This window comes from Mesoplodon densirostris, chromosome 6 (assembly GCF_025265405.1).
Source record: "Mesoplodon densirostris isolate mMesDen1 chromosome 6, mMesDen1 primary haplotype, whole genome shotgun sequence".
Classification (NCBI taxonomy): Eukaryota; Metazoa; Chordata; class Mammalia; order Artiodactyla; family Ziphiidae; genus Mesoplodon; species Mesoplodon densirostris.
The window spans coordinates 64,207,678-64,232,685 of NC_082666.1; the positions used below are offsets into that span (position 1 = coordinate 64,207,678).

A 25,008-nucleotide genomic window follows, 5' to 3' on the forward strand; every position below is an offset into this window, starting at 1 on the left:
TTTCACTTAAAAACATATGTATGGATGTGTTTTTGTGTGTGTTTTCATAAGTACCTTGACGTTGAACACTGATTCTTTTCACTTAATTAGTTTTTAAAACTTTTTCCACCTAAAAAATAGTGCTGTGTTGAACATCCTTGCATTTACATCTTTGTGTATTTTTCTAATTTTTCTCCTTGAAATAAATTTCTTGAAATAGAGTTGCAGAATAAAAGGGTATGGACATTTTGAAATTTCATAGGTACTTCATTATTATCTCTCTTGGGATGATTCCTATGAAATACTTTATGGAATGACAAAGTTGTTAATACTTTCCATATTACTCTTAGGTAAACATTGCAACTCCCACAATTTCAAATGTTGAATGTGCCCACATTCCACATCTCAGCCCAGCTGTAATTCCTACTCTGCAAAACGAATCATTTTTATTATCCCCAAGTAATGGGAATCTGGAAGTTCTTACAGGATTGGGTACTGCACACATCAATGGGAAACCTGCTTGTGATGAATTTGATCAACTGATCAAAAATATGGCCCAGGTAAGAGCATTTCTTCCTGATAGTTAACTATAGAATGTATAATATCTTAAGAATGTAATTAAATACTGGATAATTTGAAGAATACTTATATATATTTACGTTATGTAAGTTAAATATATACATTAAATATATATCAAGTATATTTTAAATATAATATTCTTATTTATGAAGACATTTATAATATCTGAAAAAATTGGAATGACAAAGATGTAGAATTTATGTGGGTTTAGGTGGTTCTGAGACTTTTCTATTCCTTTTTTTAATTATCATATTTTAAACTGGGCATTATATGTTATGTTTCAGAAATATTCTTCAGGATAAATAAATGTCTCATTCTAGGTGATGAGTGATAAAGTTGATCTTAGAAAAAAATATTTTTAATTTCTTTTCTTTTAAAGAACAGATTAATGCCACTAATAAGATGATTGCAAGTGCAGTGATTTGCATTTAATTATATTTCTTGCTTTTTTTCCTGAACAGGGTCGCCAAATAGAAGTTTTTGAGCTCCTCAAACCTCCATGTGGAGGCCTTGGGTTCAGTGTTGTGGGACTGAGGAGTGAAAACCGGGGAGAACTGGGGATATTTGTGCAGGAGCTCCAGGAGGGCAGTGTGGCCCACAGGTGAGACTGTCACTGTGTCTTTTCTGTTTTTTTTGTGTGTGTGTGTGGCACGCGGGCCTCTCACTGTTGTGGCCTCTCCCGTTGCGGAGCACAGGCTCCGGACGCGCAGGCTCAGTGGCCGTGGCTCATGGGCCCAGCCGCTCCACGGCATGTGGGATCTTCCCTGACTGGGGCACGAACCTGTGTCCCCTGCATCGGCAGGCGGACTCTCAACCACTGTGCCACCAGGGAAGCCCCTCTTTTCTGTTTTTGATACCACATTCAGAAGGTACTGCTCACCTTGGGAGAATTTCAAGGAACAAAAATGAATAAAAACAGACAAAAAACTGAATACAATCTGTTATTAGTTTTTAGAAATCATTAAATTCTTAACATTGCTATGATAAAAAGAAAGTCCTTTGAAAGGAGAGTTACTTTTAAATATAGTCATAACTTAATCATTTTTTAGTAAGGAAAGAAAATTTGACTAGGACAGTACTCTCATTGCTATTAAATGGGCTCTTTTTGATTAGATTTTAAAATTACTTTATAGAAAAGTATACAAATGGCCTATGATAATTTGAGCTATATTTTATTAATATACTCAAAGCAACAAGTAAATATATACATCTTTGCTTTCATTTGTAGAGGATAGGAACATGTAAAATGCAGTGTATAGGTTGAGTGGGTAGCTGAAAAGAAGGTGCTTTTAACTGGGAGGGGTTGATAAGGGGTAGGTCAACTGGAGCCAAAGCATATATATTTTCTCTTCCATTTTTATTTTGACATAATTGACATACAGCAGTATGTACGTTTAAGGTGTACAGCATAATGATTGGGCACAATAGTTTAGTAAACACTGTCTCATATACATACTAAATTAAAGAAATAGAAAAAATATTTTTAGAAGTGCAGCTGCAGGAAAAAGCTTTCATAGTGTGGACATTAGAAAATAGAATTAAAAATAACCTGAAAATGCATGCCAAAGAAGCTGTCATTTTTTTGAGAGCTGTTAGTTATTTTTTACCCTCTTTTTCATTCTTAGAGATGGAAGATTGAAGGAAACTGATCAGATCCTTGCTATTAACGGACAGGCACTTGATCAGACAATTACACATCAGCAGGCCATCAGCATCCTGCAGAAAGCCAAAGATACTGTCAAGCTGGTTATTGCCAGAGGCTCATTGCCTCAGCTTATCAGCCCCATAGTTTCCCGTTCTCCTTCTGCGGCCAGCACAATTTCAGCTCACTCTAATCCGGTGAGTACCTCAGATTTTCAAGAGGAACAGAACGTATTTTTCTAGTTCTTTAAGGTTTTGTATGGGTTCACACTTCCTGTAGATTCTTTGTACTTCTTGGGTTTTTCCCTTTTTGTTGCATCTCTCTGTGGCCTGGATTATTTTTTATGTAATGATGATTAAGTTTATGGCTTCTAAAAAATTATTTTTTTAATTTAATTTAATTTTATTTTATTTATACAGCAGGTTCTTATTAGTTATCTGTTTTATACATATTAGTGTATACATGTCAATCCCAATCTCCCAATTCATCCCACCACCACCCCCCCACGCTTTCCCCCTTGGTGTCCATACGTATGTTCTCTACATCTGTGTCTCAGTTTCTGCCTTGCAAACCAGTTCATCTGTACCATTTTTCTAGATTCCACATATATGCATTAATATATGATATTTGTTCTTCTCTTTCTGACTTACTTCACTCTGTATGACAGTCCCTAGGTCCATCCTTGCCTCTACCAGTGACCCAATTTCATTTCTTTTAATGGCTGAGTAATATTCCATTATATGTACGTACCACATCTTCTTTATCCATTCGTCTGTTGGTGGGTATTTACATTGCTTCCATGTCCTGGCTATTGTAAATAGTGCTGCAATGAACATTGGGGTGCATGTGTCTTTTTGAATTACGGTTTTCTCTGGGTATATGCCCAGTAGTGAGATTGCTGGGTCATATGGTAATTCTATTTTTAGTTTTTTAAGGAACCTCCATACTGTTCTCCATAGTGGTTGTATCAATTTACATTCCCACCAACAGTGCAGGAGGGTTCTCTTTTCTCCACACCCTCTCCAGCATTTGTTGTTTGTAAATTTTCTGATATGCCCTTTCTGACCGGTGTGAGGTGATACCTCATTGTAGTTTTGATTTGCATTTCTCTAATAATTAGTGATGTTGAGCAGCTTTTCATGTGCTTCTTGGCCATCTGTATGTCTTCTTTGGAGAAATGTCTATTTAGGTCTTCTGCTCATTATTGGATTGGGTTGTTTGTTTTTTTGATATTGAGCTGCATGAGCCGTTTATATGTTTTGGAGATTAATCCTTTGTCCATTGATTCATTTGTTAATATTTTCTCCCATTCTGAGGGTCGTCTTTTCATCTAGTTTATAGTTTCCTTTGCTGTGCAAAAGCTTTTAAGTTTCATTATGTTCCATTTGTTTATTTTGTTTTCATTTCCATTACTCTAGGAGGTGGGTCAAAAAGGATCTTGCTGTGATTTATGTCAAAGAGTGTTCTTCCTATGTTTTCCTCTAAGGGTTTTATAGTATCCGGTCTTACATTTAGGTCTTTAATCCATTTTGAGTTTATTTTTGTGTATGGTGTTAGGGAGTGTTCTAATTTCATTCTTTTACGTGTAGCTGTCCAGTTTTCTCAGCACCACTTACTGAAGAGACTATCTTTTCTCCATTGTATATCCTTGGCTGCTTTGTCATAGATTAGTTGACCATAGGTACGTGGGTTTATCTCTGGGCTTTCTATCCTGTTCCGTTGATCTATATTTCTGTTTTTGTGCCAGTACCATATTGTCTTGATTATTACGGTAGCTTTGTAGTATAATCTGAAGTCAGGGAGTCTGATTCCTCCAGCTCCATTTTTTTCCCTCAAGATTGCTTTGGCTATTCGGGGTCTTTTGTGTCTCCATACAAATGTTAAGAGTTTTTGTTCTAGTTCTGTAAAAGATGCCATTGGTAATTTGATAGGGATTGCATTGATCCTGTAGATTGCTTTGGGTAGTATAGTCATTTTCACAATATTGATTCTTCCAATCCAAGAACATGGTATATCTCTCCCTCTGTTTGTGTCATCTTTGATTTCTTTCATCAGTGTCTTATAGTTTTCTGAGCACAGGTCTTTTACCTCCTTAGGTAGGTTTATTCCTAGGTATTTTATTCTTTTTGTTGCAATGGTGAATGGGATTGTTACCTTTCTTTATGTAGCCTTTTTACTTGACATCATTCCTTAAAAAAAAAAAAAAAAAATTTAGTCCCTTAAAAAAGTTTACTCTAGGGACTTACCTGGCAGTCCACTGGTTAAGACTTTGCACTTCCACTGCCTTGGGCCCGGGTTCGATCCCTGGTCCGGGAACCGAGATGCCTCATGCCGTGCTGTGCGGCCAAAAAATAAATTAAAAAAAAAAAAAACCAATTTTATTGATCTTATCAGAGTACGAGCTCTTTAAAAAAAAGAAAAAAGGAAAAAAAACAGTTGACTCTATTGGTAAGCAAATAAAATCTTGATTTTGCTTTGTAAAGTTACTGACAGCTGTCAGTGACTTTAAGAGGTCACTTTGTTTGGAATCTCCTGCAATAGGGTTTATGCAGAAGAAGTTCTTAACAGGTAACAGTTTTTCCTTGATCATCCCTTTTTTTTTTTAAGTTCTACAAAGGATCTTGCAAATCTCTCTTTACCTGGTTAAATGCAGTCACTCTAATGATGTATTGATTATTTTAAGAATGGTTATATCAATAGCAGTAACAACATGTTGAAAGAGAAATGTACTAAATAAAAGGGACCCTGTTAAAGCTCATTATCATGTCTGCACTTAGGTATTTAATACTAATCACAAAATAATATTCATAGAGATCTCAACTGTAATAAAAATTTTAGTTTTTCGTAAAATGTTTTCAAATTCATATGGGGCCTTTGTTTTCAGGTTCACTGGCAGCACGTGGAGACTATTGAATTGGTAAATGATGGCTCTGGTCTGGGATTTGGCATTGTAGGAGGAAAAGCAACTGGCGTGATCGTGAAAACCATCCTGCCTGGAGGAGTAGCTGATCAGGTAAGCTACTCCAGCAGATTTTTTTTGTTTTATCAAAAATACACCTTCGTCTTTTACATTTCTGTTAGAAAGAAGAGACTTTGGCTTTAGACAATGTCAGAATCTTCTATTTCGTTGGGCTTGTATGTAAAATGTTTTTCTTAGACCTGGGGAGAAATACATTTCAAGAGAGACCTTGATTTTCAGTTACAGTTACAGACAGTGATCTTAAGACTCTTTAGAATCACAGACTAAAGCCCAGGTTGTGGTTTTGATCATTGTAGAGGTATATATCCTTTATTTTATGATTGTAAATCACGTTTATAAGCCTACTTATCTGTTCTATAGCTACAAGGTATTATGGAAAAAATAATACTTCATTATTGAAGGGCGAAAAATAAGATTCATCTTGTCCCTTTAGTGATGGGTTGCTGGTGTCATCTTTGTATATGAAGTACAGCCTGTTCTTATCTCTTAGAGTAGTTTATTAAAGCATTGCCAATTATGCTATGTAAAGTTGTTGGAGCATATGTGAGAAAATTGTAAAGTTACTAACTATGATTTACGTTTTAATTTGACAAGTTCTAGTGTCTCTTTTGCCTTGGTTAATATGTTTTGTATATAAAGCTGTTTGCTTTTGCATGTGTATTTGAACTTAAGTCACGTGCATCAAATATTTTTCATATTGGTAAATGAAAGGCAGATTTATGGGCAGCCTTATCAATAGAGGTAACCTTATCAATTATTGAGAGTAACTCAATATTATGTGCGTTTTCTTCCTTTTAAACATTAGCCAGTATCATGCAGTATCCAGTGAAATTTCTCTAATTGACAGGCTTGTGATAAATCAGCTTTACCTTGTGTATAGAGCTGCACTGTCTAATACTGTAGGTACTGGCCACATATCACTTTTTAAATTCAAATTTGAATTAAATAAAATTACCACCCCAGTTCCTCCATTAGATGAGCTATATTTCAAGTGCTCTAGAGCAGTATGTTGCTTGTAGCTTCCATATTGGACAATGCAGAACATTTCATCACTGCAGAAAGTTCTAGTGGACAGTGCCTGTATGGAGGCGTACCGGACTGCTGTTCACTTCCCTGGTTTATCTGAATTTAAGTCTCACAAAGATTTCATCTGCAAATGAGTTTTTTAGGGATGTTTATAATTGAAATGGCAAGGCAGAAAACTGTGGTATTAACTCAGTGGTTTTTTGTGGTTGATACTGTATTTTGAGTTATATATATTTGTGAAGTGAGTTATACTTCATCTTTCCTTAGTGGTATTTTCTCTTTATTGTATCCCTCAAAAAATTCACAGAAAGACTAGTGCTTTCTTGCATCGAGTGGGTAGAAATCAAATTGAAAAGCTCATATCAACTATTGATTTAAAGAATATTTATGAATTTCATTTACTTATATCACATTTAATGAAGTTAGGATGCTTCAAAAGACAGTTAACATTACAACCACATGTTTAATGTACCATGATTGGTAATTCATGTAATAGTTTTTTTTTTGTTATTACTCCCATTCCCTCTAAATGAGGGATTTCTCTGATGAAGTAAATAATAATAACAACAACAATCTGACTAATCAATCCCTTTTTATTCAGCATGGGCGATTATGCAGTGGAGACCACATTCTAAAGATTGGTGACACAGATCTAGCAGGAATGAGCAGTGAGCAAGTAGCCCAGGTCCTCAGACAGTGTGGAAATAGAGTCAAATTGATGATTGCAAGAGGTGCCATGGAAGAACCAACGGTGCCCACCTCTTTGGGCATCACGCTTTCCTCATCCCCATCTTCTACGCCAGAGATGCGGGTAAGGAGATAAAAGCAGTTAATGGGAAAGTCATAGACTGTAGCACTTAGATGACAGTGGTGTATATTTAGAAACTAGACTTATTGGGCTTCCCTGGTGGCGCAGTGGTTGAGAATCTGCCTGCTAATGCAGGGGACACGGGTTCGAGCCCTGGTCTTGGAGGATCCCACATGCCGCGGAGCAACTAGGCCCGTGAGCCACAACTACTGAGCCTGCGCGTCTGGAGCCTGTGCTCCGCAACAAGAGAGGCCGCGATAGTGAGAGGCCTGTGCACCACGATGAAGAGTGGCCCCCGCTTGCCACAACTAGAGAAAGCCCTCGCACAGAAATGAAGACCCAACACAGCAAAAATAAATAAACTAGAAACTAGACTTATTAATGTTAGTGTATCAGTGCTAAAGAATGAAACAAAATTCAAATGTAATGATGTTTCAGCACTAATAATAGTTTATTAAATAGGAATAATGTCTAACAGGTGAAAGATAGATTGCTTAAAAATTCTAGATTACTGTTTTTGATTTTTCTCTAAGCAAATTTATGAGGAAAATGTTTTGAAGTATGGATAAATTTTAAAGAATTATTTGCTACTAATACCTAAAACATTTAATTCTATCTTTTTCTTACTTAGAAGTGTTTCTGTAAGGTGGGCTGTAAGTTCCAGTCATTCCCTTTCAACACCTTGCTTCTTAGTGTCTTTTTGTGGGCAAGGTGGATAAATAAAGCTTACTAAAACCTTTCATTGTTGTTTTCAGGTATGTCATATAATTGTTATCAGATTTGTAATAAGTCGCTATTCTTTTTTTTTTTTTTTTTTTTTTGCTGTACGCGGGCCTCTCACTGCTGTGGCCTCTCCCGTTGCGGAGCACAGGCTCCGGACACACAGGCTCCGCGGCCATGGCTCGCGGGCCCAGCCGCTCCGCGGCATGTGGGATCTTCCGGGATCGGGGCACGAACCCGTGTCCCCTGCATCAGCAGGCGGACTCTCAACCACTGCGCCACCAGGGAAGCCCTAAGTCGCTATTCTTGACCCAGTTATATAATTTTTTTTAGAGAAAAGTTATGCTTTCAGGGTTGTGACAAAAGCTTTATTCATAGGCAGAGCATTCCATCTTTGTTCTCAACTTGATATGATAAAAGCTAGAATGTTTCAAAATTATTATAATGTGATGGTTATCTCAAATAGTTCAGGTCACAAGACGATAGTGGATTAAATATCAACAAAATAATTTTATCCAGAAATTTCTTAAATATTTAAGAAGAGAATTATGACCAATTTCTATATGAGCTTTATAGCAAATACAAGTTCTACATTCCTTTATTATAGATCTAAAAACAGTTATTTTCTAAACAGTTGCTACAAATTCATTCTTTTAATAGTCTAACCTCCTCCACAAGCCCTTTAAGACTTTATTAGAACACTTGAAATTTCCATGATTCTGTTGTTTTTAGGATTGAGTTTCGTTGCTATTTTTTGCAGGGAGAAAGAAGTGAAGAAAGAAAGCCTGTTTATGAAAGTATTTAAATGGCATTCTTTTGTGGTAAACAAAACATTTTATTCAGCAATATATAAATGAATGCAATACCAAAAACCACTTGATGTAATTGAAAGCTTAGAAAAATATCTATTCTGTGCATATCATCATTTGTGAAGCTTGTGCCCCTTTTAAAACCATTCGATAGTCAAATTGCCACCCTCTAAAATAGCACTTGCATAAGTCTTATTAAAAATAGAAGACACATTTGTTTCAATTGAAGCAGATTTCATCTTGTCATTTTCTTGTAATTATCTAAACTTTAAACTTTTGCTAAGTTTGCACAGATAATTATGTGCAATGAAAAAAATAAAACTTTACTATAAAATTATATCTCATTTAGGTGACTTATCAGTGAGGTACAGAGTGTGCTTAAAGAAAATCAGAAACCATGACCAGCTCGCCCCAACCTGCACGTCCATTCGAACCAAAGACTTCATTCTTTTGTGATCTTCCTAGGGTTCTGTGGAATCTGCTGACACCACACTAATATATAATGCCAACAACTTACTGATGACTTACTGTGCCAGTTCACTCATGCTTTATTCAGGGAGCCTTGCCCTTCAGTCCAATATATAATAACAAGTCTACATATTAGAGAAGTCTGCTTTCAGGTACCACTCTAGGAATGAAGGAAATCATTTGGAAAGGCATTCTTTCCTTCTAAAAAGCTTTTTGTATTAAAGTTTGAATTTATAAAGCAAATACAAGGACAGTTTTAATTAGCTGTTTGATACATTTCACTGGCTTTCAAAATAATCATCAGTCTATTAATAGTATATCTGGAGGATAGATTCACATTCTTGGTGTTAGAATCAGCTTTCAACTTAAGGTAGTAATAATGGCATGTCTTGAGTGGGCAGTATGGCCCCTACATTCTAGGTGGAATTAACACACTGTGCAGCTTTTAAGAGCAGGGGTTCTGCAACCAGCTTATCTACATTTGAGTTCTGCCTCTACTAGATTGCTGTTTGTCCTTGGAAAAGTTTGTGTTCCTCAGTTTCCCCAGAGAAAAATTGACAGTAATTGTACCTACCTCATAGGCTTATTCTAAGGAGTAAATGAATTGAGACATGACAGGTGTCTGTTATATAGAAACTGCTCAATAATTGTTAGCTGGACTTGTTCTTATTCCTGATAGACAGTTGAGCAGAGTGGTGCTTAGAAAAAACCAGTGGCAAAGCTAGATTTGAACTTGTTGATGTGGATTCAAAGTATGAGTTATTTTAACTGTATTACATCCTAACTTCTTCAAAAATGAAGATGAGCCATCCCTGAAAATAGAATTTGTTAATAAGAAACTGTTTAATTTTTTACATTTTGCACGCACAGACAATAATATATTTCTCTGATGGGGGTGTTCAGCTTTACTGTTGACATTCCTTTTGAGTAAAAATGTGATGCTCAGTCCAAGTTGTCAAGATTGAAGGAGTAATCTCTACTCTATAATTTTCTAGCTGAGTTCTCTAACACCCAATTACATCATATTATTTATAAAGATTGTGGCTTAAAAAAGATTATCTTGTTTGTTTACATGTTTATTTATGTGTATGTTTATCAATTTTATTTTAGGTTGATGCTTCTACTCAGAAAAGTGAAGAAAATGAGACATTTGATGTAGAACTCACTAAAAATGTCCAAGGATTAGGAATTACCATTGCTGGTTACATTGGAGATAAAAAATTAGGTAGTTTTTAAACATTAATATTCTATTTCTTTCATCTTGACAATTGCCTCTAATATCTTTGTCTTATGAAATATTGAATCAACATAATGTATTTTCAGATTGTCATAAACTGGTGGAAATCTTCCTTAGGTATAATTTAGTGCAGGCGACTCTGATATTTTATTTCAGACAGACAAAAGCATTGTCTTTTTCTGTAGCGTAAGTTTCTACTAGTGGTTTTCTTTGTGTGGTTAGTTGATTTATATCTGTGCAGAATTAGGATTTTATATTTGGAGAATGGAGAATGGGTATTATTTGAGTGTGCTTTGTAAATAGTAAAGCAACACAAAGCAAAAACAAACCTATTTCTAATCTTAGAACCTTCAGGAATCTTTGTAAAGAGCATTACAAAGAGCAGTGCTGTTGAACATGATGGAAGAATCCAAATTGGAGACCAAATTATAGCAGTAAGTACACATTTAATAACAGCTTTGTTAATTTTCATGGTTGAGAGATGCATTCTCCTAGTTAACGCAGTTTTGAGAACTATAGGTAGCTCTATACTAATTGAAGCTGGCTTTGGTGGTCTGAGCTGTCATCACAATTATTTTGTGGAAGTCAGAGCATTGGATAGAAGCTTTATTGATGCCTTTTCTAAAGGTGGGACACTTTCTTGAATAACTGCTGATACATCTGCTTTCTGGTTTTAATGAGTTTGGTACATTAATAATCATACTTGTATTTTAGCTGCAGATGCTCCAAAACTAAAGACCAGACATTATCACTTTTAGTGTACTTGAATCTGAAATTGGGTTGTGTGCATTTTTTTACATCAGAATGACACTATTTTTGTTGGCACCATGACCAGGGCTCCTTTTAGCTGTAAGACTATAAAGGAATAAAAGAAATAAAGCCAGATCTTCTTGATTAGATGAAGCTCTCATTAGTATGTTTTGACCACATAGCTGTTCAAGGTAGTATAAAAAGAATCCACCTTTCAGTTCACTGTTCATTGGAAACTGGACTACCCTAACTACTTCTCAGAACGTGAATCCCAGAGACCCTGCATCAAGGGCTTTCTGGTTAAATAAGTTTAGGAAAAACTGCCTGTGATATCATTTCTTAGGGGTCCACAATGCACATTGAAAAATCAAAAACTGAGAAGTTTCCCAATAAAGAAACTTGTTTAACTCTTTTACTTCAGAGGTTCCTAAACTTTTGTAATCATGTTCTTTCTTCCCTCAATCATATATTAATATTCTTTGCAGTACATTTTGGGGAATGCTGATTTATCTTAATATATATTTGTTTATGTGTAATGAAGTCTCTGTTTTCCCCTTGGGATCTTAATAGTAGTTAAGAGAGAAGAGTCCTTATTCACTGCAGCATTATCCACAAGAGCTAAGATGAGTAGGTGACCCAGAGGTCCATCTGCAGATGAATGGATAAACAAAATGTGGTATATACATACAATAAAATATTATTTAGTCTTATAAAGAAGGAAATTCTGTCACATTCTACAACAAAACCTTGAGAACATTATGCTAAGTGAAATAAGCCAGGCACAAAAAGTCATAGCAACAGAAAGTAGAACAGTTGTTGTGAGGGGCTGGTTAGAGGGGGAAATGGGGAGAAGTTGTTCAATGGGTATAGTTTCAGTTTTGCAAGATGAAAATGTTCTGGAGATGTATCGTATGACAACATGAATATACTTAACACTACTGAACTATATACTTAAAAATGGATAAGACAGTAAATTTTATGTTCTGTGTTTTCTTTCACATTTAACAAAAAGATAGAGATGTCCTTTATCAGACTCTGCTCTTTGCTTCTACACTGCAACTCTGTGACTTTTCTTGACCTTTGTTCTATAAAACTCCTAACTACACCTGTTTACCTCTTGAAATCTGCTCTAAAGACCAAGTTGTGTGTGCTACCTAAGCTGGTCATATCCTGGAAAAGAGCTTTCCTGTTGTATCTCTATTTTAACATACAATGAAAATTAACTACTTTACTTTTTTTATTTTGGAGGAGAACGAGAGGGAGAAAGTGGATCTATACATATTCTAAATCCGTATCTGATAAAGAATTAAAAATTGAATATATAGTTAATGTACTTGCCCCCCCCCCAGGCTATATATTTGAATCCAATAGAAAGCTTTTTTAAAAACCAGCATTCTTGATATATAACTCATAGAACATACAATTTGCCCATTTAAAGTGTATGATTCAGAAGCTTTTAGTATCTTTACATGTGCGTTCATGATCACAATCAATTTTAGAACATTTTCATTACCTTTAAAAGAAACCCATCCCATTAGCAGTTACTCCCTAATTCCTCCATCCTCCCAGCCCTACACAACTACTAATCTACTTCCTATCTCAATAGATTTGCCTGTTCGGGACATTTCATGTAAATGGAATCATTCAATAGGTGGTCCTTTGTGATTTGCTTCTTTTGCTTAGTATAATGTTTTCAAGGTTCATCTATGTTGTAACATGTATCAATTCTTAATTTCTTCTTATAGCTGAATAATATTCGGTTGTATAGACATACTGCATTTTATTTATCCATTCATTAGTTGATGGACATTTGAGTTGTTTCCATTTTTTGGCTATTATGGACAATGCCACTGTGAACATTCATGTACAAACTTTTGTGTGGAGGTATGTTTTCATTTCTCCTGGGTGTATACTTAGGAGTGGAAATGCTGGATCATATAACTCCATGTTTAACCATTTAGCAAGAAGCAAGATTCCTTAACCTACAAAATTGGGATAAAGACACTTCCCTTGTATGATTTTTAGGAAAACCAAATGAGTTATTTATTTATTTATTTATTTTTAATTTATTTTTTTAATTTATTTTTTTTTTTGCGGTACACAGGCCTCTCACTGTTGTGGCCTCTCCCGTTGCGGAGCACAGGCTCCAGACACGCAGGCTCAGCGGCCATGGCTCACGGGCCCAGCTGCTCCGCGGCATGTGGTATCTTCCCAGACCGGGACACGAACCTGTGTCCCCTGCCTCGGCAGGTGGACTCTCAACCACTGTGCCACCAGGGAAGCCATAAAGGAAATTTTTGACTCAAAAGCGGAAGCACCCTTCTTCTGAAGTATTTTCTTGCTTTCAGTAAAATCACTGTCTTTGCTGTCATCAATACTATGATTTTTAGCAACATTCTCTTCCAAGTTGGAAGCACACAAGGACTTTTAAGGAACATCATGCAGTACTTTTGATCATGCATTAATTTTGTGCAAAATACCATCATCTTGTGGGCTTTTGAGATACGGGTAGGGAAGTTCTTCACCCTAGTTCCTTTTCACAACTGCTGTTTTTGATTTTTTTTTCAATATTGTCCTAGCAGCAGCTATTTGGAACTATACTCTGTTTTTGTTTTGTAATTGTTGAGGTGGTAAGAAGATTAAGAAATTATTTCTTAATTATTTGAGGATGTATTATTTTGAAACATTAAACTCTTGTTATAAGATTCCTGTTTTATGAATTGTGCTCTGTTGACCCCTGTTGTTTCACTGTAGACATTACGGGGTGGGGAATAGAGACTTTTTTTTCCACATTATATATTGGTATTCTATATAGGAATTATTTAATAAAAGGACTATTTATTTTTAAAGTTGACCAACCTTGTCATTAGATAAAATCATATACTCATTTTTTAAGATTGGTATACAGAGATCCTTGATAAAAGCAGTATAGAATTAACATCTGATTTAAAAAATATATTAAACAAGCATACATTGATAAATAAGGAAAGGTATCAAGTGTTGCCTTTGGTATTCTGTGACTTTGTTAGTAGTCCCAAGTTTTGTATGTGTGTATAGGTATAGGCCATGTTGGAGGAGGGCTTGGCCAGCTAGATTGAGTGTGCTAAGGAGCTGGGTTTTTCCATTTGTTCTGACTAGGATTTCTCCCCTTACTAATTGCACCTGTTAATTGCGGTATCTGCACTGCACATTATGAGGATGTTGGATCTCTCCTTGAGATAGCACATAGGCAGTTCACTGTCATTGCACCTAGTTCCACAGCACTTTTGTCCTTGGTACAGTTGGGTCTGAAGCCACCTCTTAACTCTCTTCCTGTGATATTGAGGGATCAGAGATGGCCTGAGCCCTGATTTAGGTTTTGGTGACCTTGTCTTCTTATACGTATGATGGGTGTAATTACGTTGATCAGAAACTGCTCCCATAGGGCTTGGGGTTTTCATGTTTATTAATCACTTCCTCACTTTATTAATAATACTACCAGTTTCTGAGTATCTTTCCAGTACAAAGTGCCATGCGCTGTAATTTTGGGGAAGTGGGTACCATTATTCTCATATTACAGATGAAGATACTGAGAAATTTGAACCAAAGTCTAGGTTTAAAAGTCCATAATTATTCCATTATAGCAATTTCTTCTGTGCTAGTACCTACCATCTCTGACATTTGTGTAAGGAATGTATTTTTAAATTCAGGTCATCAGGTTTTGAAAAAAAGGGGAAAATGTGGTTTTTTTCCTTTACATAATGAACTTTATTGCTACTAAGTAGACAAAATCATATACATTCGATTTTTCTTAGTGAAACTGCATTTAAAAATTGAGCCATAAATATATTGCAGATGAAAACTTACAGCCTGAGTTCTGTGCATTGTAAGAATTTTTTTTTTTTTTTTTTTTTTGCGGTATGCGGGCCTCTCACTGTTGTGGCCTCTCCCGCTGCGGAGCACAGGCTCTGGACGCGCAGGCCCAGCGGCCACGGCTCACGGGCCCAGCCGCTCCGCGGCATATGGGATCCTCCCAGACCGGGGCACGAACCCGTATCCCCTGCATCGGCAGGCGGACTCTCAACCACTTGCGCCACCAGGGAGGCCCGCATTGTAAGAATTTTTATGGCACCTCAGAGTTGAGATTTTCCTCCTTTTCTTTACTACCCTGAGAGTAAATAACATGTTTATTTCTCTTAGATTAATTTTTGTCTTTGAAGTCTAAAGAATATAAAATTTGAACATGGCTTAAAAAAACCCTTCTCATGGAAACCACTCTTAATAGTTGATGATTTAAAATTTCAGAAAATTTCCATGTATCTGTATTTAAGAGGATCATATTAGTTTATGCCTTTTTATTCTTTATTTTACTTAGAAATATACCTGGGAGGTATAGTCATATCAGCACATATAAATCTATCATAATATACTGAAGTAACCCTTATTCATGGAGAGTTATGTTGTTTATAATTTCTTGCTAATATAAATAACTGTATTACACACCACTTTGGATATCTTTTATGGATCAAGACTTGAAACATTTGATTTTGCTGTAATAGTATTATTTAGGTTTGAATTTTACTTATTTTATTACTCAGCATTGGATCTTGTATGCCACTATTTTCTTATGTTGAATTTTAAATCTGATTAATCTCTTAGCTAGAGTGTTTTTTTAGTAAATTTTAAATGAAAGAATGTGTTGGTAGACTTTCTGAACCTATTCTGTCTGATAACCTCTTCTGTTGCCTTTGCACACTTGGATGATTTGGCTGGGGATAACATAGACTTTGCATAAGGAAGACTTAGGGGGGATAATCTTAAACAACCTTGGAAATTTTGTTGTCAACTCTCTTTTAATTTTTTATAGGGAAGGGTCTTCCCTTTTCCCTGGAAGAAATCTTAGGCAAGTGCCATGACTTACATTGTTCTCAGAGAGTAAAATGCCCTATGGCCAATCAAAAATCACCAAATACAACCCCAATTTAGTATTAAAAATTTCCCATCCTAAATAATTAATTTCAGACTGCCTCCCTGGCCTCCCAGAAGCCTGCTATGAACTGATGGCTTACGTAGGGATAGAGAATGCACTCTCCAGTATGTCTTCCCTACCTAGCTTTTCTTTTCCTCCCTCACCTTCTCATTGTGCTTTCTGACTCTTAACAGTGTAAAAGGTGAGAGAAGGAAGAGAGGAAAAGACAGTAAGACACTTCATCCTTGACTGACACTGTTGTAAGATGGCTTTGTACTGAGTGAACCTGGAAGATATTCAAAACCGACTGACATTTGGGGTTCCTTCTTGGATTCCTGAGAGATCCTCGTGGAGATATTTGAACTTTCCATGGCAGATGGTGGATGTTTTCATTTGACTGACTCTTCTTTCCTTTGGCCCTGGTTTCTCAGCATTCTGCTCCATAGATTCTCTCTTTGGGGTACCATTATTCCCTAGGTGTACTCTTGGGTAGGTTTCAAGATGGCTCCAGCCTGGCTGTCTCGTGTGTGTATGTGTGTGGTCCCCTTCTGGTCTGTGCCCAGACAGAGTTAGGCTGTTGAGCAGTTCTCAACATAATAGCAGTTTTCTCTTGCTTCACTTCCAGAGCAGTTAAACAGCCTCTCCCTTAACCTCCTTACAGAGCTAGACACAATCTACTACCTTCTTCCCTACAACACGTGACGCAGCTCTTCTGACTTGTGGTCAAAGGCTAAACATCTAGGTGGAGTGGGGACTTACAGCACTCTTCTCTCTAGAAAAAAACAAAGCAAACCTCCTTTAAATTTTTCCTAATCTCTAACAACCCAGCCCATTTATGCCCTAAATGTGTACAAATTATAATTCTTGACCAGTTAGTTTAAATTTCTGCATGGTGGCCATCTCACAACACAGTATAGGATATAAATAATCATAGCATCTCAAACATAATTTCCATTTTCCCATATGTTAACACTGAATATAAAATTTTGGGTTTGTAATTTCTTTCTCAAAGGATAACCTGCTCACTCTGTTGCCTAGATGCTGATAGATTTTTTTCTTTTGATTTTTGAAATCTAAGAATTTAACCATGATATGTCCAGTGTTAGTTTTTCTCCCCTAGTTTTTCATATACCTCTGATTTATAGAGGCAAATTTCTTTATATACTAATCATTTCTTTGATTATTTTTTCCTCAGTTATTCTCTTCTCCTTGTATTTCTTTTCACAATTATATTGATTTTCTCGATCAGCCACATTATGTCTTCAGTCTTATTTCCCTGACCATTTTTATCTATTTATTCTTGTCCTCTGAAATATGGGAAAATTGCATATTCCTGTCTTCCATTCCTTGACTTTGTTTTTGCATTATTTAAAATCCTGTTGACTGCCTTCATTGTAACAGGTTTATTTTTCTTTTTTGGTAGATACTTGTTCCTTCTTTGTACGTATAATCCCTACTTCCATCAATATAATGAGTTATGAATTCCTTTGAAGGGAAGTTTCAGAAAATACCTTTTTTCCTGTTCACTGCAGTGACAGTCTCACTGGAAGATGTTTGTACTGATGCTTCAGGGCACTTGCCTTCTTTTGGACTGTGGTATTTTATTCTTGTGACCTTTAGTTATTCTCAGAGATCTCAGTGAGAGCTATGCTTGTACAAAAGGGAGTTGAGATGGATTTTTGTACAAATAGTTCAGGAATTGACAAAGCAAGATGGAAGGGGAAGGTTTAAATTTAGTCAGTTTCACTTGTAGATTAATAGCATAGAGAGGAAGCCAGGAAACCACAATGGGGAGCATTGCCTCTCTATAGTAAGAGATTGTTTTCTGTGTGTGTTGTGTAACCAGGAGTTAGTTGGGGTTGTGTGCGTATGCATGTGTGTGCATAGTGTGACTTCACTGTACATATTTAATTCTGTGCTGCCCCATGCTCCCAGCTTGGTGTGACCTCTAGCACTTGGTGTAGTTTTTACAATCACTGGTTAGGGTCCACATGTACCATTTGACTTCCTCCTTTTAATGAAGGGCAGTTGTTGGATTTTACGAAGTTTCATCTTACAGACGAGAGAAACTATTCCCTCAAATGTAGAGATCCAGCTGGCCTGCCTTCAATCTCGTCATGTTCAGACCATTCCTCATAGAAGTTCCTCCAAGTTACTGGTATAGGGACTTGTCTTCTTCCATGGTGTCCAGTTTTGTTACAGTGCTTTCTCTGTTATTATATTTCTACTAGTCTTTCCAAGAGGGAATCAACAAGGTGGTGGTGGGGGGAAAGAGCAGAGTGTTAGACACCTATGTGCAAGTTGCCATTTAGCTCAAAAGTATCATACAAAACTTAAGTAACTTCCAAAGTCCAATTGATCATTTAGATCAGAGGTCTCTAGGTTTCTGATAGAATATCCCCATTGGTAAAAAAATCTGTATCTATCGATCTATAAACTACCCCTTTCTCCTTCCTCTTTTCTCCTCTCTATATATTCATATATGATACATGATTCATATATGATATATGTTGTTTTATATGTATTATATATATTGTTTTATATACATAGTTAATGTATGTATTATATATGTGTGCATATAAAACAAATGAGATTTAAAATATGTTTAATTAAGAGTTGTATTATATTCTTCAAGAAACCTCTGCAGTAAGGGTACTTCATCTTGGAAATCACTGATCTAGGTCTTTATTGTAGTTCTCATTCACTAAGTAAATATTTGAGTGCCTAATGTGGTCAGCACTGTGCTCAGAAAAGCATGACACTTAATAGCCATTTTATAGCCATTTCACAATTCAAAAGGAGTATCAGTGACTTTGAATTTCAACATTAAATTTATTGTTCCAGTTTTCCAAACTGTTTTTAAATTTTATGTATTTAAAAAAATAAGGTGTTATAATCTGCATTTATTTATTCAAAACTATAATTTGCTGGGCTTCCCTGGTGGCTCAGTGGTTGAGAGTCCACGTGCCGATGCAGGGGACGCGGGTTCGTGCCCCGGTTTGGGAAATTCCCACGTGCTGCGGAGCAGCTGGGCCCGTGAACCATGGCCACTGAGCCTGCACGTCCAGAGCCTGTGCTCTGCAACGGGAGAGGCCACAGCAGTGAGAAGCCTGCGTACCGCAAAAAAAAAAAAAAATATATATATATATATACATATATATATATATAAAATTTGCTTTCCAAATAAATCTTTGACGTATGAGCCAGTTTCTCATTTCTCATTTGTGAATATCTACTGTGTGAACAGCACTGTTTTTTTTTGTTTGTTTGTTTGTTTGTTTGCTTTTGGTGGCCGCACGGCCTCTGGGCTCTTAGTTTCCTGGCCAGGGATCGAATCTGGGCCATTGGCAGTGAGAGCATGGAGTCCTAACCACCGGACCTTGAGAGAATTCCCAGCACTGTGTTTTGATGCCACACAGAGCCTGTCCTCTTGGAGGTTGCAGAAATAAACCAAATAATGACAGAAAACGTAAAATTAAATTTCTGATAAGTGCTGTGAAGGAGAAATGGTAAAGGGGACTTTGACTAAAGTCAGGAGGCATCAAGATAGCTTAATTGTGGAAATAACTATTGAACTGAGATCTAAAGTACTTATGGGCGTTTTCTAAGTAAATAGATAAGAAAGAGCATGGGCTGGAGCAGGCTGTCCAGAGAGTCTAGACTGAGGGAACAGAACTTGCAAACACCTCATGGCTGAAGGGAGCACTGCAGGTCAGAGAAACGGAAATGATCCTCTGGGGTTGGAGTGCAGAGAAATAGGCAGCATCCTGCAGGATGAGGTTGGTGATGGGAGGTGGGGTTGACACGGCCATCCTAAGCCATGTTGAGAATTTGGAGCATTGTCTCAAGGAGTGTTCTGCAAGAGGCCGGGTGGGGTGATGGGATCATATCTGTAGTTTAGAAAGGTCACAGGGGCACCATCAAGTGTTCTGTCATTTGTGAACTAGAAAAAGGGAAAATATTTTTTGAAGAGGCAAAGAAATAAAAAGGAAGGTAGTTTTGTCATCTTTCTTTTTTTAAAGCCAGTGTAAGTATGATTTCGGAATTCATCAGCACTCTCAGTAACCACTTAACCTCACTGTCTTCTTTACCTCTGTATCCTGCCTAGGACTGATTTCCAAACTTGACTGTGCATTAGGATCCCCTAAGAAATATAAAAGAATATTTTAAAAGGTGGAGAATTCTGACCTCCTCTCTAGACTCGCTGGCTCATAATTTCTGGAAGTGAGACCCCTTAGTTTGTATTAAAACAGATGAAACACTCCTGCGTGATTCCAGTGCGTCCGAGCCAGTACTGGTCCCCAGACAGGTTTTAGCCTATCCACCCACCTAGGGGAATACTCATTCCCACTTTTGTTCTCACTGACAAGCAGTAACCGTGTGTTTCGTGGGTTGGTAGTACAACTACCCTTTTATTTTTGACATGTCTCGTTCTTATCATAGGTAGATGGCACAAACCTTCAGGGTTTTACCAATCAGCAAGCAGTAGAGGTGTTGCGACACACAGGACAGACCGTTCACCTGACATTGATGAGGAGAGGAGCAAAGCAGGACGCTGAGCTCACGTCCCGGGAGGACATCACAAAAGAGGCAGTGTTGTCTCCTGTTAATGCACGCGTAAGCACAGGTAAGGCCACATGAATCTGGTTTTCAGTTAGGCTCTTAACATCATTTTGTATTTTTTCTAATTCTGAAATTATTTAAAGACTCGCTTTTCGTCTTAACTATTCATTATGAACCAAGTAAAAAGGGAATTTATTGAAGTTGGGATTAACTGGAACCAGAGATGCATCCATTAACTATAGAATGGGCTTCCGAATAAAGCAGATTTCTATCCTGTTTAGTCAGTCACCACTTCTCATTTGGAAACATGTGCAGTCATTTGCTTTCTGTCCTTGCCGTACTTTTGGATGTCATTTCTACATTTTCTCTTGAGGGGGAAATATGTTCTGCCTAGATTATGTGTGCGACCCCCATAATGTTTCTAACTGCCCACCCTTCCCTTGAAGGAATCAACTTTAATTCAACATGTAGGCTTGGCTAGCTCAGTCAGTAGACCATGAGACTCCTATTTCCACATTAGAAATGTCATTCATAAGCTGTTTGTACATGGATATCTCTAAAAATTACTGAAATCCTCATGTAGCTCCCTGATGCAAGTATTTATTGGTAGAAGTCAGGCTGTTGGTTTGAAAGTGTGTTTTATTTCTCAGACTGTTGACCATTCTGGTATTTATGCCGTACACTACTAATTGCAGACCAGGAGAGAGGGAAGCAAATCACAGGAGAACTTCATTACTTCTTTGTACCATTAACAGAATTTTAAGTACATGTGGTTGATGAAAAGTTTACCTACAAAAAGCAAACTCTCATTTAGGTGTTCAAATAAAGCGGGGTTTGAAAAATTCAAGTGCTTGATTATATTATAGACATAACTGCTAAAATTTTCTTATCTTTAAGAAAATTATGAAGAAGATGAAGATTCTTTATCTTTGAGGAGAAACACCAGCATATTACCAATTGAAGAAGAAGGTAAACACCTGGAGCCAGGTTATTATGTTCTTTATTGTTTTTTAGAGATATGATTTTTATAAATGTGATTCAACCTCTCTGGATATATTGTAAATTACTAAAAAAAACTTTCAAAAAAGATTCTTGAAAATCCTTATTTACAGATTGATTAATTGCTCCAGTAGATTAAAATAGTTTATAGCTTGCAGATTTTCTTGCTGAGTCCGTCTGTTTTTTCTTCTACATTTTTTTAATCAGAACCGAATCATTCAGTTACATACATGGCTTTATTTCATTCCCCTTATTTCTTAGGATAGATCTAAGTTGTCTCTTATTGAGCAAGCAGTAATAAATTTAAAAGGATTTTTTAAATAAACACAAGAATATCTTTAAAGCATAAGCTCTTAGGAATGAAATTATCCTCTTTTTGGGGACTTTTTCTTCTAAATTTTTCTAAAGTTTTAAATTTTGAAAGGAGTTACATGAGAAATTATTAAGCCTCTGAGGTTTCTCTCACTATATACTTAGAATTCATCAAACTGTTTCAAAAATTTTAGGGCAGCATAGTTTTAGTATATAATTATGCCCAAATGTTGCTGCCTTTTTTTTAGGCTGGATGCTATGTGCTTCCCTGACCTGTCATATTGCTTTAGGTGTTTGATAAGTTAAATCCACTGAACAAAGTCCAAGACTGATCTTCCTTATGAGAATTCTGCCCTTCACTAAATAATTACATTGAAGCTTTGTAGTTCTTTAAAATAGTTCCTCTTTCATTATTTTTTTCTACTGAAAATTGTGATTTAACTTTTTTATTTTAAAGGGATATTTGTGTTTGCAATGATATTCCAGGAGTGACAGGTGTAGGACTCTCAGGGGTTTAGTCACATTTTGCTATTTTTACACTAATAGGTGTAGAAATTATTTAGGATAATGTGAATATCCAGAGGAGTGGGACAGGATAAAAATGTTTCAAAGCATAAAACTTGAGAGAGTAAGAAGGGATGGGTGTGGGGGATGGTCTTGAAGGCTCAGCCATCTGTTTTGCTTTGGTGAATGTGCATATGTGTATGGGAGGCTAGGTGGGAGAGGGTCTAGACTTAGAATCAGGAGTCCTACATTCTTTTTAAAATAAAATAAAGGAAAAACGTCTGAATGATTCTAATGCATCTGTTCTAGTACTGGTCCTCTGACAGGGGATAAGATGTTGCCTCTTCCACAGAAATTTGACTCATAATGTGAGCCTGGACAAATCATTTGACTTCACAGTAACATCAGGAGACTGGACTTTTTCTTTTTTTTAATTTTTAAAAAAAATTTTAATTTTTCAAATTTTTTCTAAATTTATTTTTTACATCTTTATTGGAGTATAATTGCTTCACAATGGTGTGTTAGTTTCTGCTTTATAACAAAGTGAATCACCTATACATATATCCCCATATCCCCTCCCTCTTGCGTCTCCCTCCCACCCTCCCTATCCCACCCCTTTAGGTGGTCACAGAGCACTGAGCTGATCTCCCTGTGCTATGCAGCTGCTTCCCACTAGCTATCTATTTTACATTTGGTAGTGTATATATGTTCATGCCACTCTCTCACTTTGTCTCAGCTTACCCTTCCCCCTCCCTGTGTCCTCAAGTCCATTATCTACATCTGCATCTTGATTCCCGTCCTGCCCCTAGGTTCTCCATGACCATTTTTTTTTAATTCCACATATATGTGTTAGCATACGGTATTTGTTTTTCTGTTTCTGACTTACTTCACTCTGTATGACAGACTCGAAGTCCATCCACCTCACTACAAATGACTGGACTTTATGGTTTTTTAAATATGCCTGAAATCTGATCTTGGGGCATTTGGGAAAGGGGGAGAATGAAGGGTTTTGTGACTGTAGGTTGGTTGTATGAATACAAATTTCAGACTGTTGTTATCAGCAGCTTACAGATTCCCCACTTTCTCCATTCCAAATCCCACCCTGCTTCAATCACTGCCCACCTGTGTAAACACAACAGAATCAGAGAATGGGGTTATGGGAGGAGGTAGGACTAGCTGACCCTCCTCTTTCTAACCTTCATCAGCTTGAAAGGTTTCCTGTAGTCTGTGTTCACCGCTGCACATTCATACTTCTCTGGAATGAATATACTTTTGAAGAGAAAACACTCATTTTGGGGGGCTAGTCTCCAAAATTTTAAAGAAATATATAGCTTACTGTTTCCAGTTTCTCAAAGAGAAAACAGAATCGTTTTATTAACACATAACAAACCTGAAAAATAGTCCTGGAGTGGAAGCTCATTCATTCCACTAACAAGGAAGCAGCTAATGAGAAATCTGAATTTTAGAATACTCTTTAAATTTGAAATTTGAATGCTAAAAAATGATATAGAAAATCTAATATAAGGAGTAGTGGCCTGTAGAGATTTTTTTTTTAGAAGACAACCTTTATGAGTAAAAACTCTGATGTCATGGAAATCTTTGAATATGACTTAAATTCTTCTCAACCAGTTTATTTTAGCTAAGTGTTTTAATTCAGTATTGTTTACATAATTTGTTGAGTGATTTTCTTTTCTGTTTTTTCACTTTCCTTTTTTTGCCAATTAGTATGATTCCAATTGTAGGATTTTAACTTAATGTACCTTTTCCATTTGTTTCTTATTTTTTTATTTATATTTTCTTATTGTACATGGAGGTACATATATTATTTCTTAATTTGTTTATTTGTTTTTGCTAAGTCATCGCATGGTCCCTTCTCTACTCTGTAGAACCAAATGAAAATGAAAGAGATACACTAACATAGAAGGCAGTATGACTTTTTAATATAGAGTCACAAGAGGGCCACCAAGTGAATCCTGGAGCTACTTGGAGTCCTTGTTCTTTTAAATAAAAGTTAGATAATATATGAATACTTTAATGGAAATATAGTTAAGACCTAAAAGATATCTCTTAAAAGAGAATAGTTTTGGAACATGGAGATGATAGGCTTCTAAACTGAATTATTAAGATGTGTAGAGAAATAAGAGTAACTCATGTATTGAGTGAACAGTCAGACTTGGTATGACAGGTTGTGATCACAGTGTCCCTAGTACCAAATGTTAAGATATGGAGATTTTTGTGGTATGTCACTAATTGTGTCAACTCTTTCAGGGTATCCATTACTGTCAGCTGAGAGAGAAGATACAGAAGATGCTCAACAACAGGAAGCTGCCCTGCTGACCAAGTGGCAAAGGATTATGGGCATTAATTATGAAATAGTGGTAGGTTAGCTTCCCCTCCCTGACTTCCTAACTTGTGAACTGTATTTGAGCAGGAAGTTCCTGACAATAATAAAGATGACCATCATAAAGAGTCTTAGAGAAGTAGCAAACGCCCAGGGCTTTTTTCAAGTCTTAGAGAAGTAGCAAACACCAAGGGCTTTTTTCAAAGACCTAAATGTCCTGATTCAGATATTTAAAAAATTCGAGTTGGAGAGTAACCAAGGAGCTGAAGTAAATGAGATGGGAGTTTTAGAACTTATACTTCATCAGTATTTCTTACAGTAGTATATATTATATAGATAATAG

The 25,008-nt window shown here is 36.5% G+C and overlaps 1 protein-coding gene across 7 annotated transcripts in view; it reads left to right on the top strand.

The window, feature by feature from the left end:
• The window catches only part of MPDZ (multiple PDZ domain crumbs cell polarity complex component), a 165,554-nt gene that overhangs the window by 54,194 nt on the left and 86,352 nt on the right, over positions 1-25,008 (top strand). For 4 of the 7 annotated variants that reach the window (XM_060102121.1, XM_060102123.1, XM_060102126.1 and 1 more), the window contains exons 4-13: positions 330-539; positions 1,020-1,159; positions 2,184-2,397; positions 5,085-5,213; positions 6,808-7,017; positions 10,122-10,236; positions 10,594-10,682; positions 20,390-20,573; positions 21,407-21,496; positions 24,593-24,702. In XM_060102121.1, the coding sequence (XP_059958104.1) occupies positions 330-539; positions 1,020-1,159; positions 2,184-2,397; positions 5,085-5,213; positions 6,808-7,017; positions 10,122-10,236; positions 10,594-10,682; positions 20,390-20,573; positions 21,407-21,496; positions 24,593-24,702 (1,491 nt within the window). The remainder of the gene's footprint in view (positions 1-329; positions 540-1,019; positions 1,160-2,183; positions 2,398-5,084; positions 5,214-6,807; positions 7,018-10,121; positions 10,237-10,593; positions 10,683-20,389; positions 20,574-21,406; positions 21,497-24,592; positions 24,703-25,008) is intronic. The other 3 variants (XM_060102122.1, XM_060102124.1, XM_060102127.1) reach the window with 1 other exon arrangement.